The sequence below is a fragment of the Carica papaya genome, chromosome 1, assembly GCF_054855325.1.
Source record: "Carica papaya isolate Zhongbai chromosome 1, ASM5485532v1, whole genome shotgun sequence".
NCBI lineage: Eukaryota > Viridiplantae > Streptophyta > Magnoliopsida > Brassicales > Caricaceae > Carica > Carica papaya.
This window is the reverse complement of record NC_142309.1, coordinates 22112539-22127063: the sequence shown is the minus strand read 5'-3', so window position 1 is coordinate 22127063 and position 14525 is coordinate 22112539. Positions and strand designations below refer to the sequence as shown.

General features: G+C 36.7%; 1 protein-coding gene across 1 annotated transcript; it reads right to left on the bottom strand.

Annotated features, from left to right (window-relative positions):
- Positions 1 to 10060: 10060 nt before the first annotated feature.
- On the bottom strand, positions 10061 to 13418 carry LOC110818754 (putative receptor protein kinase ZmPK1). Its single transcript, XM_022047727.2, has 2 exons — positions 13214 to 13418; positions 10061 to 13084 (listed from the first exon to the last, which is right to left on the bottom strand). The coding sequence occupies exon 2, from the start codon at positions 12680 to 12682 to the stop codon at positions 10253 to 10255; it is 2430 nt and encodes an 809-aa protein (XP_021903419.1). The 5' UTR covers positions 12683 to 13084; positions 13214 to 13418; the 3' UTR covers positions 10061 to 10252.
- Between the last annotated feature and the right edge of the window lie 1107 nt (positions 13419 to 14525).

Genomic DNA, 14525 nt, shown 5'->3' with positions numbered 1-14525 from the left:
TCAGATTTGAACAATCAGAACACATCCGTTTTGCATGAACAGTAGTTACTTTGGTGATATTTTTTTATTCCCTTATTTATTTCTTATTGTTTGGTTGATTTGTTGTTGAATATTTATTTGAAGATTATAATGGTTGCTTATTGTTGTTATAAATACTAATTTTTATGTGATTTTTATCCTTCATATTGAAGGAGTTTTTCGCGTTAAAAATTTTGGTATCTTTGTGTGATTGTTTTTTAACATCTTGAAGCAAATTTTATCATATTTATTTTGACTGAATTTTTACTTAGTTTTCACTTCTCATATATTCATTCAAGTGCTTCCCTATAAGTGGTATCAGAGTCTGGTTTACTAATTCATTGGTTGATTGTGGATTTTCGTTTTCTTATTTGAATGATGGAGGTGAATGTAAGTAAAATGGTTTGTTTGGATAACACAAATTATTACAAGTAGAAAGGAAAAATGAGGGATCTTCTTGTTGTGAAAAGATTGCATTTATCTGTGTTTGCTTCTCAAAAGCCTGAGTCTAAATCTGATGAAGATTGAGAATTTGAGAATTTACAAGTATGTGGTTTCATTCAACAGTGAGTAGAAGACAATGTGTTGAATCACATTGCTAATGAAACAAATGCCAAAACTTTGTGAAAAAAGCTTGAAACGTTATATGCTTCAAAGATGGGAAATAATAACTTATTCTTGCTTAAATAAGCTATACGCTTACAATATAGAGAAGGTAGTTCTATACTTGATCATGTGAATGAATTTTAAAGTATCTTTGATCAACTGTTTGGCATGGGTGTCAAATTTGATGAAGATGTTATTGGACTTTAATTGTTGAGTACACTTCCTGACTCATGGAAAAACTTTCGTGTATCTTTAACTAATTTTGCTCCTAATGATGTTGTAACCATGCAGTATACAAAGACTGTCGTTTTGAATGAAGAGATGAGAAGAACTCAGGGGACATCTAGTTCACAGTCAAAAATCTTGGTTACTGAAAACAGGGGGAGAAGTAAAATCAAAATCAAGGTACAAGAACCTTGAATGTCATTATTGTGGTAAAACAGAGCATATCAAGAAATATTGTTACAAGTGGATGAAAGAAAATAAAGCAGACAAAGGAAAGCAAGAAAATAAGGGATATGACAACAATACTGATCGTGTTGCCACTTCAGATGATGATTTGGCTATAGTTTATCAAGAGAATATGATCAATGTAGCCTATGATGATACTGTTTAAGTTCTTGACAGTGGTGCATGCTTTCATATTACATCAAAGAAGGAATTCTTCACATCTTATACTTCAGGTGATTTTGGGATTTTGAAGATGGGTAATGATAGAGTGTCGAATGTGATAGGCACTGGGACTATTTGTTTAGAGACTCAAAATGGAACAAAATTAGAGCTCAAGAATGTTAGACATGCTTTAGACATTAGGTTGCATTTGATTTCCACTAATAAGCCTGATGATGATGGTCAGTACAGCACTTTTAATGATGAGCAATGTAAACTCAGTAAGGATTCCTTAGTTGTAGGTAGAGGAAAGAAGGCTTCGAACTTATATTGGTTGCAAGCTTCAATCTCTACAGATCTTGTTAATGCAGTTGAAGGTGACAGCTCCTCAGAATTATGGCACAAGAGACTGAGTCATATTAGTGAGAATGGACTTGATTGTCTAGTTTAAAATAATTTACTTTCAGGATTAAAAGGTGTAAGGTTAGACAAGTGTACTCATTGTTTGGCTGGGAAACAAAAGAGGGCTCATTTCAAATATCATTCTTCGTCCAGGAAAGATGATTTGCTTGAGCTAGTGCATTCAGATGTTTGTGGTCCTTTGAAGGATAAGTCATTTGGTAGTGCACTTTACTTTGTAACCTTTATTGATGATCATTCAATGAGACTTTGGGTTTGTACCTTAAAGTCAAAAGATTAGGTGTTTGGTATATTTAAAGAATTTTAAGTTTCTGCTGAGAGAGAAACTGGAAAGAAGTTGAAATGTATTCGCACTGATAATGGTGGTGAGTATTGTGGGCCTTTTAATGTATATTACAGAGAACAGGGTATCAGACATCAGAAGACACCTCCTAAACTCCTCAGTTGAATGGTCTGGTAGAAAGGATGAATAGAACATTGATGGAGAGAGTCAGATGCATGCTTTCAGAGGTTAAATTGTCTAGCTCTCCTGAAGCTTTGTATACTGTCATAAATGTGATCAATTTAACTTACTGTTGCATTGGGAAATGATATTCCTAATAGGTTTTGGTATGGTAGAGATGTTTCCTATGAACACCTACGAGTGTTTGTTTGCAAATATTTTATGCATTTTCCCAAAGATGAGAGGTCTAAGTTAGATCCCAAGACTATGCAGTATATTTTTATTGGTTATGAGCAAGATGAGTTTGATTACAGTTGCTATGACACAATTCAAAAGAAAGTTGTCAGAAGTCGTGATATAATTTTTTTAGAAGATCAGACTATTGAAGATATTAACAAGGTGGAGAAATCTAAGTCTCAGATTGGTGGTTTGATTGACTTAAACCCATCTCCTACAACTCATATGCCTAATGTAGTTGAGGTTTAGAATCATGATGTGCAAAATGACAATCACAATACAGATGAGATTGGTGCTCCTGAATATGAAGCAGTTGATGTTCAACAAGAGGCACATGTTGAAGAACTTGAAGTTTCACTTAGAAGGTCTACTAGAGATCGAACACATTCTATTAGGTATTCAGCTAATGAGTACATACTCTTGACAGATGAAGAAGAATCTGAATGTTATGAAGAGGCAATTGAGAGTGAGCAAAAGATAAAATGGATTGCAGCTATGGAAGATGAAATGCAGTCTTTAACTAATAATCACACCTTTGAATTAATGAAGCTTCTTAAAGATAGAAAAGTCTTGAAAAATAGGTGGGTCTATAGAGTGAAGCAAGAAGAGAATTCCAAGTCTCTACGATACAAAGCCAGATTAGTTGTCAAGGGCTTCGGTCAGAAAAAGGAAGTTGATTTTGAAGAGATTTTCTCACCAGTAGTCAAGATGTCATCAATTCGTATCATTTTAGGGTTAGCTACTAATCTTAATTTAGAGGTTGAGCAAATGGATGTTAAAATAATCTTCCTTCATAGTGACTTAGAGGAGAAAATCTATATGAAACAAACTGAAAGTTTTGTGGTGAAAGGAAAAGAAAATTATGTCTGCAAATTGAGAAAGAGTTTATATGAGTTGAAACAAGCACCTAGACAATAGTATAAGAAGTTTGAGTCAGTTATGGTTTAACAAGGCTACAAGAAGACTACTTCTGATCATTATGTTTTTATATAGAGATTTTTTTATAGTGATTTTATCATCCTATTGCTATATGTTGATGATATGCTCACAGTGGATTTTAATTCTTCTAGAATTGATAGCTTGAAGAAAGAGTTTAACAATTTTTTTACAATGAAAGATTTAGGGCTAGCAAAACACATTCTTGATATGAGAATCACTCGCGATAGAAAATATAAGAAGTTGTGGCTATCTCAAAAAAAGTACATTGAGAAGGTACTGCAATGATTTAATATAGCCAGAGCTAAGCGTATAAGTACATCTCTTGCTATGTCTTTCAGATTGAGTGTCAAACAATCTCCTTTTAGTGAGTAAAAGAAAGAAAACATGCAGAAAATTCTTTATGCATCTGCAGTAGGTAGCTTGATGTACGCTATGGTTTGTACTAGACCAGATATAACTCATGCAGTTGGTACTGTTAGTAGATTTCTATTTAATTTAGGAAAAGAGCAGTGGAATGCCGTGAAGTGGATTTTGAGATATCTTCGTGGTACTGCTAGTTTGAAGTTGTGTTTTGGGATTGAGAAGCTTATTCTCAGTGGTTTTACAGATTCTGATTTGGTAGGAGATACAAATTCAAGAATGTCTACTTCTTAGTATCTGAATACTTTTGCAGGGGGAGCTGTGACATAACAATCTAGGTTGCAGAAATGCATTGCATTGTCTACTACAGAAGCTGAGTTTATTCCGGCAATTGAAGCATGTAAAGGATTGCTCTGGATGAAGAAGTTTGTGAATGAACTGGGCTTTACACAAAAGAGATATGTCTTATTTTGTGGCATTTAGAGTGTAATTCATCTTGGTAAGAATCCTACTTTTTATGGTAGATCCAAACATATTGATGTGAGGTATCATTACATTCGTGATGTTTTAGATTTTAAGCAGCTTGAACTTGAGAATATACACACTGATGATAGTGGTTCTAATATGTACACAAAGGCTTTACCAATAGTGAAATTTGAAGCATATCGAGGGGTTGCTGGTTTGGCGAACTCCTCCACATAATCGGGAGGGGGAGAATTGTTGGGTTTTGGGCTCCATCCTATGTGAAAAAACCTAAATACTTTTGACCCCACTTATTTTTTGGCCCATTAGGGTTATTAGAGTTTTTTTTTTGGTATATCACTTTAACCCTAAGAAATAGTATAAAAATAAGTTTTTAGCTACCACAATAAAAAAGTGAATAAAAAAGAAAGTTTTTGCTGGAAAATTACATCTAACGTGTTTTGCTTCTTTCCACGATCAGACAATGATCTTTGTTCAGATCAAGCTCAAATTTGGTGAGTATTTAGAAGACTTATTGTTCTTCATTTAGAATGGTGGAGATCAATTTTCGACGGTTAAATTTTTTGTACTTTCAGTTCGAAATTATTGTTCACGTTTTTCTTCCCTACACCGACAAGTTTGACTTTCTCTGACGATCAGACGGTCATTTGTGAAATTTAGTGAGCATGTTCGGGATAAGTTCTGCTGTTCATTCGAGATAAGGGGCGCGACGAGTATTTCACTAGCAAACTCATACCTCCTCCCATGACTAACCTGAATGCTCGTACATGGAAGATCGAAAACAACATGGTCATGTTGTGGCTCATAACTTCAATGACTACAAAAATCGAAGAGAATTTCCTTCTCTATGAGACCATGCATGAGATTTGGGAAGTGACTCAAGAATTCTACTCCAGTAAGGAGAACACCTCTGCCATCTTTGAGATAGAATCGACTCGTCACGATCTTCGACAATGTGAGTTAAGTGTAACCCAATATTATAATGCTTTGACCCGCAACTGGCAGCAATTGGATATCTTCAAAGAGTATCGATGGAGCTGTCCCAAATATACGAAAATTTTTAAATTAATTATTGAACAGAAGTAAGTCTTTAAATTTCTACTAGGATTGAACAAAAATCTTGATGAGGTTCGGGGACGCGTGCTGAGTATCAAGCCACTACCGAGTCTTTGTGAGGCCTTCTGTGAGATTCGACAAGAAGAAAGCCGAAGGAAGGTCATGCTGGGAGACACCAAACTCACCCACCAGGCTGAAAATTCCTCTACGCTCACAACCCGAGCACTGAATGCTCGTACGAAGAAGACAAGACTCTGGTGTGACCACCGTAGGAAGCTCGGGCACACATGCCAAAAGTGTTGGAAGCTTCACGGCAAGCCGAGTGATTGGAAGCCCTCCAAGCCAGAAAACTTAAACAAGCACTAGGGAAATCACGTGACTACTAAAGAAATTTCACCTGCTGTTGTGGAGAGCAGTCCCTTTAGTTCTGAATAGTTGGAAGCTCTCCAGCACATGCTATCCCAGAAAATTTACCCGGTCAGTGTTTCAGTGGCACACAAAGATAATATTTTTGGTTTGTCTGCTTACTCAGAAGAAAGGCAGGTTTGGGTTGTAGACTCAAGAGCATCTGATCATATGACTGGAGATGCCTCAATATTTCAAAAATACAACAAGTGTAAAGAAGATTATTCAATCAGAATTGCTGATGGGTCCCTCTCAAAAGTGGCAAGAATGGTCTATAAATTTGTCTCCTAATTTGACTCTTTGCTCAGTCCTTCATATTCCAAATCTGAATTGTAATTTGTTATCAGTAAGCAAGCTATGTGAAGATTTAAATTATGCTGCTAAGTTTGTCTCTAATATGTGTGAATTTTAGGACTTGGATTCGGAAAGGATGATTGGCAATGTTAGGATGAGCTCAGGACAATATATGTTTCACATCAATGCTTCTAGAAGACAAACTCACAATGCGGTTTGTGCAAACTCTATTTCTATTTCTGCAAATAATGACCATGATATTACGTTGTGACACTATAAAGTAGAATATCCAAATTTCGTGTATCTGAAAAAGTTGTTCCCTTTACTATTCAAAGAAAAAGATCCCATTTTATTTCAGTGTGAAGTATGTCAATTTTCTAAGCATGTTCGAAGTTCATTTCCTAGTCTGTCATACAAACCCTCAAAGCCATTTGCATTAATTCATAGCGATGTATGAAGACCTTTCAAGATCACCAACATCACCGGAATTAGGTGGTTTGTATCCTTTATTGATGATCATACAAGAACTACCTAGGTGTTTCTTAAGAAAGAAAAATCTGAAGTTAGATATCTCTTTAAAAAATTTCATACAATGATCTAAACACAATTTCATGTGACCATCCAAGTATTGAAATCTGACAATGCTTGTGAATACTTTAAAGCTACCATTGAGAAATATTTTACTGAACATGGTATTATTCACCAAAACTTTTGTGTACATATCCCACAACAAAACGGCATAGCCAAGAGGAAAAATAGACACATTCTTGAGGTAGTTAAATCAATCATATTCACCACGCATGTACCAAAATTTATCTGGGGAGAGGTTGTTCTGACTACTACTTACTTGATAAATCGGATGCCCTCTCGTGTCCTAAAGTTCTAATCACCTTACACCATTCTTTCACAAACTTTTTCTGAATCTCATATTTTAAACACATTACTACTCAAAGTCTTTGGTTGTTCAACATATGTTCATACTCACACTCATCTCCGTAGAAAACTTGACCTAAGGGACCTTAAATGCATCTTTGTTGGGTACTCTGCTAATCAGAAAGAATACAAGTGTCTAGTTCCTAAAATTCGTCGATTTTATAACACAATGGATGTCACATTTTTTGAAAACCAACTATTTTACCCCACAATTAATATTCAGGGGGAGACATTTACTCAGGAATATCAGTTGTGGGATGTAAGCATACCTCATCTATATCCACAGAGTCACCTTCCATCAAATAAACCCTCTCTGGAGCCTAAACCTATAACCTGACATAAAGAACCTGAACCAAAGCCAGTTACAAAGAACACAATACCTGTAATGAGTGAGTTACTTGTCTATATTAGAAGAAACAAAAAGAAGGCACCTGAATCATCCAAGCCTTGCCATGAATCCACCCTTGATCCTTGTGCCCAGAAATTAACAGGTAATGAGACTTCTATTCCAACTACATATACTGACATTGACATGCCTATTGATTTGAGAAAAGAGACTCGGACATGCACCAAATATCCTATACAGGACTATATTTCATCAAATAAGTTGTCTTTGGAACATCATGTTTTTGTGTGCAGATTAGACAGTAGCTCACCGGAGCCTAAAACAATCCATGAAGCTCTAAAAATACTCGAATGGAGGATGGTTGTTCAAGAGAAAATCAAGGCACTTGAAAAGAACAAAACATGATAATTAATTGATCTACCTCTAGGGAAACACCAAGTGGGGTGCAAGTGGGTTTTCAGAACTAAATACAATCCAGATGGAAGTGTGAATCAGTGTAATTCCCGACTAGTAGCCAAAGGCTACACTCGGTTTCTCTCACTCGTCTCTAATCTTGATTGACCACTCTGTCAGCTATATGTGAAGAATGCATTTTTTTAATGGTGATTTAGAGGAAAAAGTGCATATAGACATACCACCAGGATTTGAACTAATAGACAGTCCTCAGAAAATATACAAGCTGAAAAAGTCACTCTATGGTCTAAAGCAATCTCTAAGGGTATAGTTTGATAGATTCAAAAGGGCAATAAAACGGGAAGGATATGAGCAGTGTCAGTCTGATCATATGCTATTTGTCAAGCATTGTACCTCACGTAAGAAAGTTATCTTGATTGTATATGTAGATGATATCATCCTTACAGGAGATCATATTGAGGAGATTCAGAAGCTCAGAAAATTCTTAGCCAAAGAGTTTGAAATTAAAGATCTCGGAGTACTAAAGTACTTTCTCGAAATAGAGGTGGCTAGATCCAAGAATAGAATTTCGGTATTTCAATGAAAGTATGTTCTAGATCTTCTGAAGGAGACTAGGATGCTAGGAAGTAAGTCTGCTGACACTCCTATGGATCCAACAATCAAACTTGAATCCGAAATCAGTGATAAAACAGTTGATAAATAAATGTATCAAAGACTAGTTGGGAAGCTCATCTACCTAGCACATATAAAACCCGATATCAGTTTGGCAGTAAGTACAGTGAGTCAATTCATGAATCAGCCAATTGAGAAATACATGAAAGCTGTATATTGAATTCTAAGATACCTAAAGATGACTCCAGGACAAAGATTGTTCTTTCAAAAAACGGTGAAAAGAGATGTTAAAATCTACACTGATACAGATTGAGCAGGCTCAATAAACGACAGACGGTCTACATTAGAGTATTGTACTTATGTCTGGGGAAACCTGGTCACCTAACACAATAAAAAACAATTAGTTGTATCTCGTAGCAGTGCAGAATATGAGTTTAGGGCACTTGCTCATGGTATATATGAATGTATGTGGCTAAGAAGGATGACTGTCGAACTAAAGCTTCCTAACAACATTCCTATGAAAGTTTGATGTGATAATCAATCAATCATCAGTATGGCCAAGAATCCTGTACGCCATGATAGAACCAAGCATGTAGAGATTGATCGTCACTTTATCAAAGAGAAGTTAGAAGATGGTACTATACCACTCATGCACATTTCAACCAGTCAATAGATTGCAGACATCCTAACAAAGGCTCTACCAAAAAGGATATTTGATGATATAACATTCAATTTAGGTTTACTCAATATATACGTAAACTGAATTAAGGGGGAGTGTAAAAAATAAAAGAATCAATTCAGTTTTTATTTTTGTTATTATTAGACTAGTGTTTAGCCTAGTGGAGGCAATCACAAAGCTGGTGAGGTATTCCTCATTCCCATAAAGTTGTTAGAATTTTGTTAGGTTTTTGTTAGAATTTAGTTGTATTTTTCCTATAAATTAACATCTTATGGTGATGGAAATGATAAGCAGAAGTAGAATTTTCATTCTCTAAAACTTCAGTAATTTTCGCCAATAGCTGCACTGCTTGATGAATTCAAAAATTAGATTTTTGTTAATCTACACTAGAGCAGGAAAGATTAACCAAACTGTGTACCTCTTGTTCTTGCTGGCTGGCTTGCTTCCTCTGTCTCATAGCTAGACATCTGATCTGTCTAGTGTCTTGGCCATAGTTGAATTTTATCAGAGCAACAATTAGGCAGTATAGATGTATAAGAATACAGAACATCAACATTTTTACACCTGAAAGAAATACTGACACTGTATTTGGAACAAATGAATTCCACCCAAAAAAATGTAGAATATCTCTGCAATTTTTTTGTTTGTATGCTTCAAATGTAAATTGCAACGAATCCCACTTATTGTAAAATTCTTTTGTCCAAACCATATAGCCCAACGACAATCATATTAAGATGAACAATTAGAAATATATTATCATGGCCAAAGCCTGATGCACCTTCTAAAGTCTTCTATATTCTAAGCTTATCTTGCATATTCAATAAATGTAGCAGCAGAAAAATCCCAGCTCTAGCCTAGACATCTATTTTCACCCATGCTTCCTCTGTTACAATCATAGATAAGGACTAAATGGTAAATTGCTCATACCTTGGAGTTGCTTGAGCAAAGTTTTCTGCCTCTTGTGACCTTAATATGATCATTTGATACTGCACGTCTAATCATCATTTATTTGTTTTGCTCTGGCACTGAGGAGTTGAAATGGCAGAATTAATCTAGCTAACAGGGTATTCAGATTTTATTTCACACCTTCATAGTCATACGTGACACAGAAGGAAGATGGTATGGGTAGAGACTGGAGGGTGAAGTTGGTGCTCAACATGGTTAATGTAAACATTATCGAAATGTCTATTTGGAGCCTAGGCAAAGATGATAAAAAGGACAGCTTTTGATCTATATATAGTCGTATGAAAATTTACACGTGACTCCAAGTGTCATGAAGCATATATTGAGCTAGCTAATACAATTTTACGAACATATAAAGAAAAAGCAGAAGCTACTCTCCGCAGCAAACATGACAAGCAGTCCTGGCATCACCATGGTTAAAATCAAGCACAAGGTACTATGGCTTCTTTACAGCTCCAAGTGGATCGTGTAAAAATTTGCCCTCATTCTGCAGAAGCATCTGTACAACTTGACTCATGGTAGGTCTTGAATCCTTATCTTCTTCCACACATTTCAATGCTACTCTCACCAGACATTCCATCCTATCAACATTATAATCATCAGCCAGCAAAGGGTCTACTGTTTCTTCCATCCAGGATTCTCTTGTAGCAGCTCCATTCACCTTCTCCCTCACCCAAGGTACCAATCTTCCATGTTCTGTCACCCCTCCACCATCAAGAGAGTGGAAGCCAATTGGGCTCTTACCAGTTACCATCTCCAATACCACAATCCCATAGCTATATACATCCACTTTGGAATTGATTGGTAGATTGTACACCCATTCAGGGGCCATGTAACCTCTGGTTCCTCTTATCCTCGAGAAGCTTGAGCCATTCATGCTAGTGCCACCTCTGTTCAGCAGCTTAGACAAACCAAAATCCGCTACCTTTGGTTGGTAATCAGAGTCCAACAGGATGTTTTGAGGCTTTATATCACAATGCAGAACCCACTCCAGGCATTCTTCGTGTAAATAAGCCAATCCTTTTGCCGTTCCCACGGCTATACTGAACCTCTTCTCCCAGTTCAATGAATTGGAAGCAAGTCTATCTGCTACAGATCCATGCTCCATGAACTCATAAACCAAAAGCCTGTGCTTTCCTTCCGCACAGTACCCCCACATTTCTATAAGGTTCATGTGATTAAGCCTACCAATAGTGCCCACTTCTGCGAGGAATTCCCCTTCTCCTTGATTGGCATCATTGAGCCGCTTGATTGCCACTATTTGATTATCAGGCAATACTCCCTTGTATACAACCCCACCTCCTCCTCTACCAATTTCTTCACTAAAACCCCTCGTTGCCTTTTTTAGTTGATCATAGGTGTACCTTCTAAACCCTGTTGCAGCATAAGCATAACCTTGTTTCACTGCTTCAGATTCAGAGGCTCTCTCCGTTCTAAACAAGAAACACCGTACCAGAAGTACACAGGTAATCTCAAAGACTGCCACTGAAGAAGCAAACCATAGCAAAAACCTCAGGGACCAATTTACACGAGCCGGCAAATACGTTCTATCTAGCACAACCAATTCTCCCGAACATTTTAGCCGTGTGTCTATGTTGATCTCTTTGACAGAATTCAGTTCAGATTTTGGCATTTTTACATACAAGTCCCCTGAGAAACTGGGTGAAATGTATCCATTAAATAAACGTGTCTTGGGGTAGCATTGATGACCACTGGACATGCCAAACTTAAATGCAAAACCTCTGCAAGAAGACATATTCAAGCATGTCTTTTTACATTCTTCCAAAGTGGCTTTAGAAAAACCACCTTTGTCAAAGCCAAAAGATTCAACATGTGGAAGTCGCTTGAAATCAAATGTGTCTAATTCGCTGTTAACGTTGAAATCCGGCTCACATCCGCGAGTCCAGTCAGCAACATTCCTGAACCTGTAACCAGGCAAGCAAGAGCATCTCCTTCCTTTAACATGGTCATAACTGCACATACTGTGACCTCCACAAATGCCATGAATTTTACATGGTTGAGAAATGGCCTGCCACGAAATAACCCAAGTCTTATTAGTACCTACCAGGCTGTAAATTCGAAGATTACCATCAGGATCAAGCATCAGTCGTCTTAGAATTTTCACTCCAAAATCTGCCGAAAAGCACTTGAAATCATCAGATGATGCGAAGCAGCCAAGAGCGTTGAGTACTGCAACTCTGCTGTTGTTGTATGTAGACCTGCCAGCTTCCCAAGGCATTAACCATGGGTCAGGCCAGTAGACACTGGTCGTTGCAGGAATGTTATAGAGAAGACGGAGGACATTATCGTTGTCAAAATAAAGCCTGTAATAACCAGAAGAATAGTTGGTCGAGCTTCTTGACGAGATGAGGAATCTATCCTTGGTTAAAACCTGTTCAGGAAGAAGGGTGTTTGTTGGAGAATCAAAGCTTTGCCATAGGTCCTTTTTCTCTGAGCCTGAAGTAACCAAAACAAGATTTCCATTATTGCGCAGGAGTAGATCAACTCCAGAATGTGAGGCAGTACCCGTGGTCCATTGGGTTCTTCGAACTCCATCCGTCAAGATTAGCTCACCTGTTTTAAGTAGCGAAAGCTTAGAGCCTATTCCATTGACGGGTTCATCGCGATTTGCCATCCACACCACCGTGCGATCCTTGGATTCATTAATCCACACGGCAAAGCAGAAAGCGTTAATTCCGACGGAGAAAAAACCAGCGGAGAAAACACCATTTGGGGAAATCAACACATCGTCTGGTTTCTCGACAGACAGAAACGAGCCTTTTCGCAGAGAAGACAGCTCCGCGGATGAACATAAAGAAAGGACCAACAGGAAGGAGAGAACCCAAGAGAGCAGCCACAGATCCATCGGAGAAAACGATGTTACATGGGACGACTCCTCCAGTTCAATAATAGAAGACAGCAATTGCTTGTTTCAAGAACTACACAAGTACATATGCATGTATCTCATTCATACACGACAAAAGCAAGTAGCTGACTTTCCAGCCACTGTTCATCGAAGTAAAGAAAAATCAAGGCTCTCCCAGAATCTGAGTCGCGTAAACTACTGGTCAAAATTGGCAACAGAGCGGGATAGAGCGAAGTTGCTTCCACCTTCTGGCATAACAGTACCCGACTATACACCCGCGGCTAACTCGGGGTTCCGCTATTTATCCTTTTTTAAAATTTGACAATCCCGTTAGAGATTCAGAATCTACCTTCAGATCTCCATCAATCTGCTGGTTCCCGGTTTTTTTTCCTAGTGGATGAACTTGACAGCAGGAAAGAAAGATTTTCAACGAGAAAATATGCATAAAGCAATTTCCAACATAGCTTGTCAAGCAATAAGAAGACAAAACTCAATCACGTTTTTGATATGTGCATTAGACTTGAATATTACCAGATGGGATCCCAGTTGCAGAGACACTGATTCTTCTGGTTTTGTTCTTGAAGAAAATCGAGCATGGAAAGAGGCCAAAAGGTATGGCGCCAGACATTTTCCATGAGAAAATCACGTGTTGAGGGTTTTAATGGGAAAAACCACCCGGTGCATAATTTGACCCGTAACCCGTATTCGCATCCGTAACCGCCAAGCTCACTAGTCTTATCTCGATTACCCACTTTCATAATACCAGTGGCGATAGCCGACAAGAACATTCAATCCTTACTGACGTAGCCGTGCAAGTATTAAATTAATTTTAATTATGAGATAACAAACCTCGAAACTAAACTTGAATTTTCATTAAAAAAATTAATACTTAATTTAATTTAATTTAAACGGATTAGATTTAAGTAAAATATTATCCTTTTTTATGAACAACTAAATCGAACATAAATACTTTTTAGAATCAAATTATAAACACAATCGCATTCAATTCTTCTTTTAGCGTTAGCGCGGACGATATCTACAATAAGTTTCATACATGTTCACACCTGTATATGTATAGAAATATTTGGTGAGAATAATAATTTTCATATATTGTTCGTACTAGTCTCTTAATACTGCCAATTGACTTGCCAGGTCAATGTCCTTTTATTTTATGAGATAAAATAAATTGGACCGCGTATAGTATAGTTATTAAACTATATATATATATATATATACATTCTTCTATTTATGAGTTAATCTTAAATCAGTTTTTTTATATTAAGATTCAAGTTAAATAAAACATCATAATTAGTTATTTTCGGTAAGTTATACAGTAAAAAGTAAGTAAAGATGAGAAAACTGAAAATAATAGACTTTGTTATAGAAATAAAAAATAAAAATAAAAAACTCAATTAAAATAATGAACAAAGTTAATCTTTTAATAGAAAATTAATGACTTATTAATCAAAAGATTTAATGGTTTGTGCACATCACATCAGGTAAGCCCAGTGAGAGAATGGATTTAGAGCCCTTTAGGTATAAGATCCACGGCCCAAAAATAGTCGTAGTTTTCTCACAGTCTATTCTCAGCACAGTAACTGTTGACTAAGCTTTAATCATTTCAATGTTTAGATTCAAAACAAAACAACATTTAACCAAACATTTCGTTTCCTCACAATCAATTTCAACACAAACTAAAACATTCTCTCAACAACAAATGTCTTCTTCCAGTCTTATTATAATGTTTTGTTCAACTCAGAAGCGACACCATCTTGCACAGACCTCAGTATACCAATATCCATTTTAATTAAAACCCCATTCTGTCAAAAACCAAAAATGATTG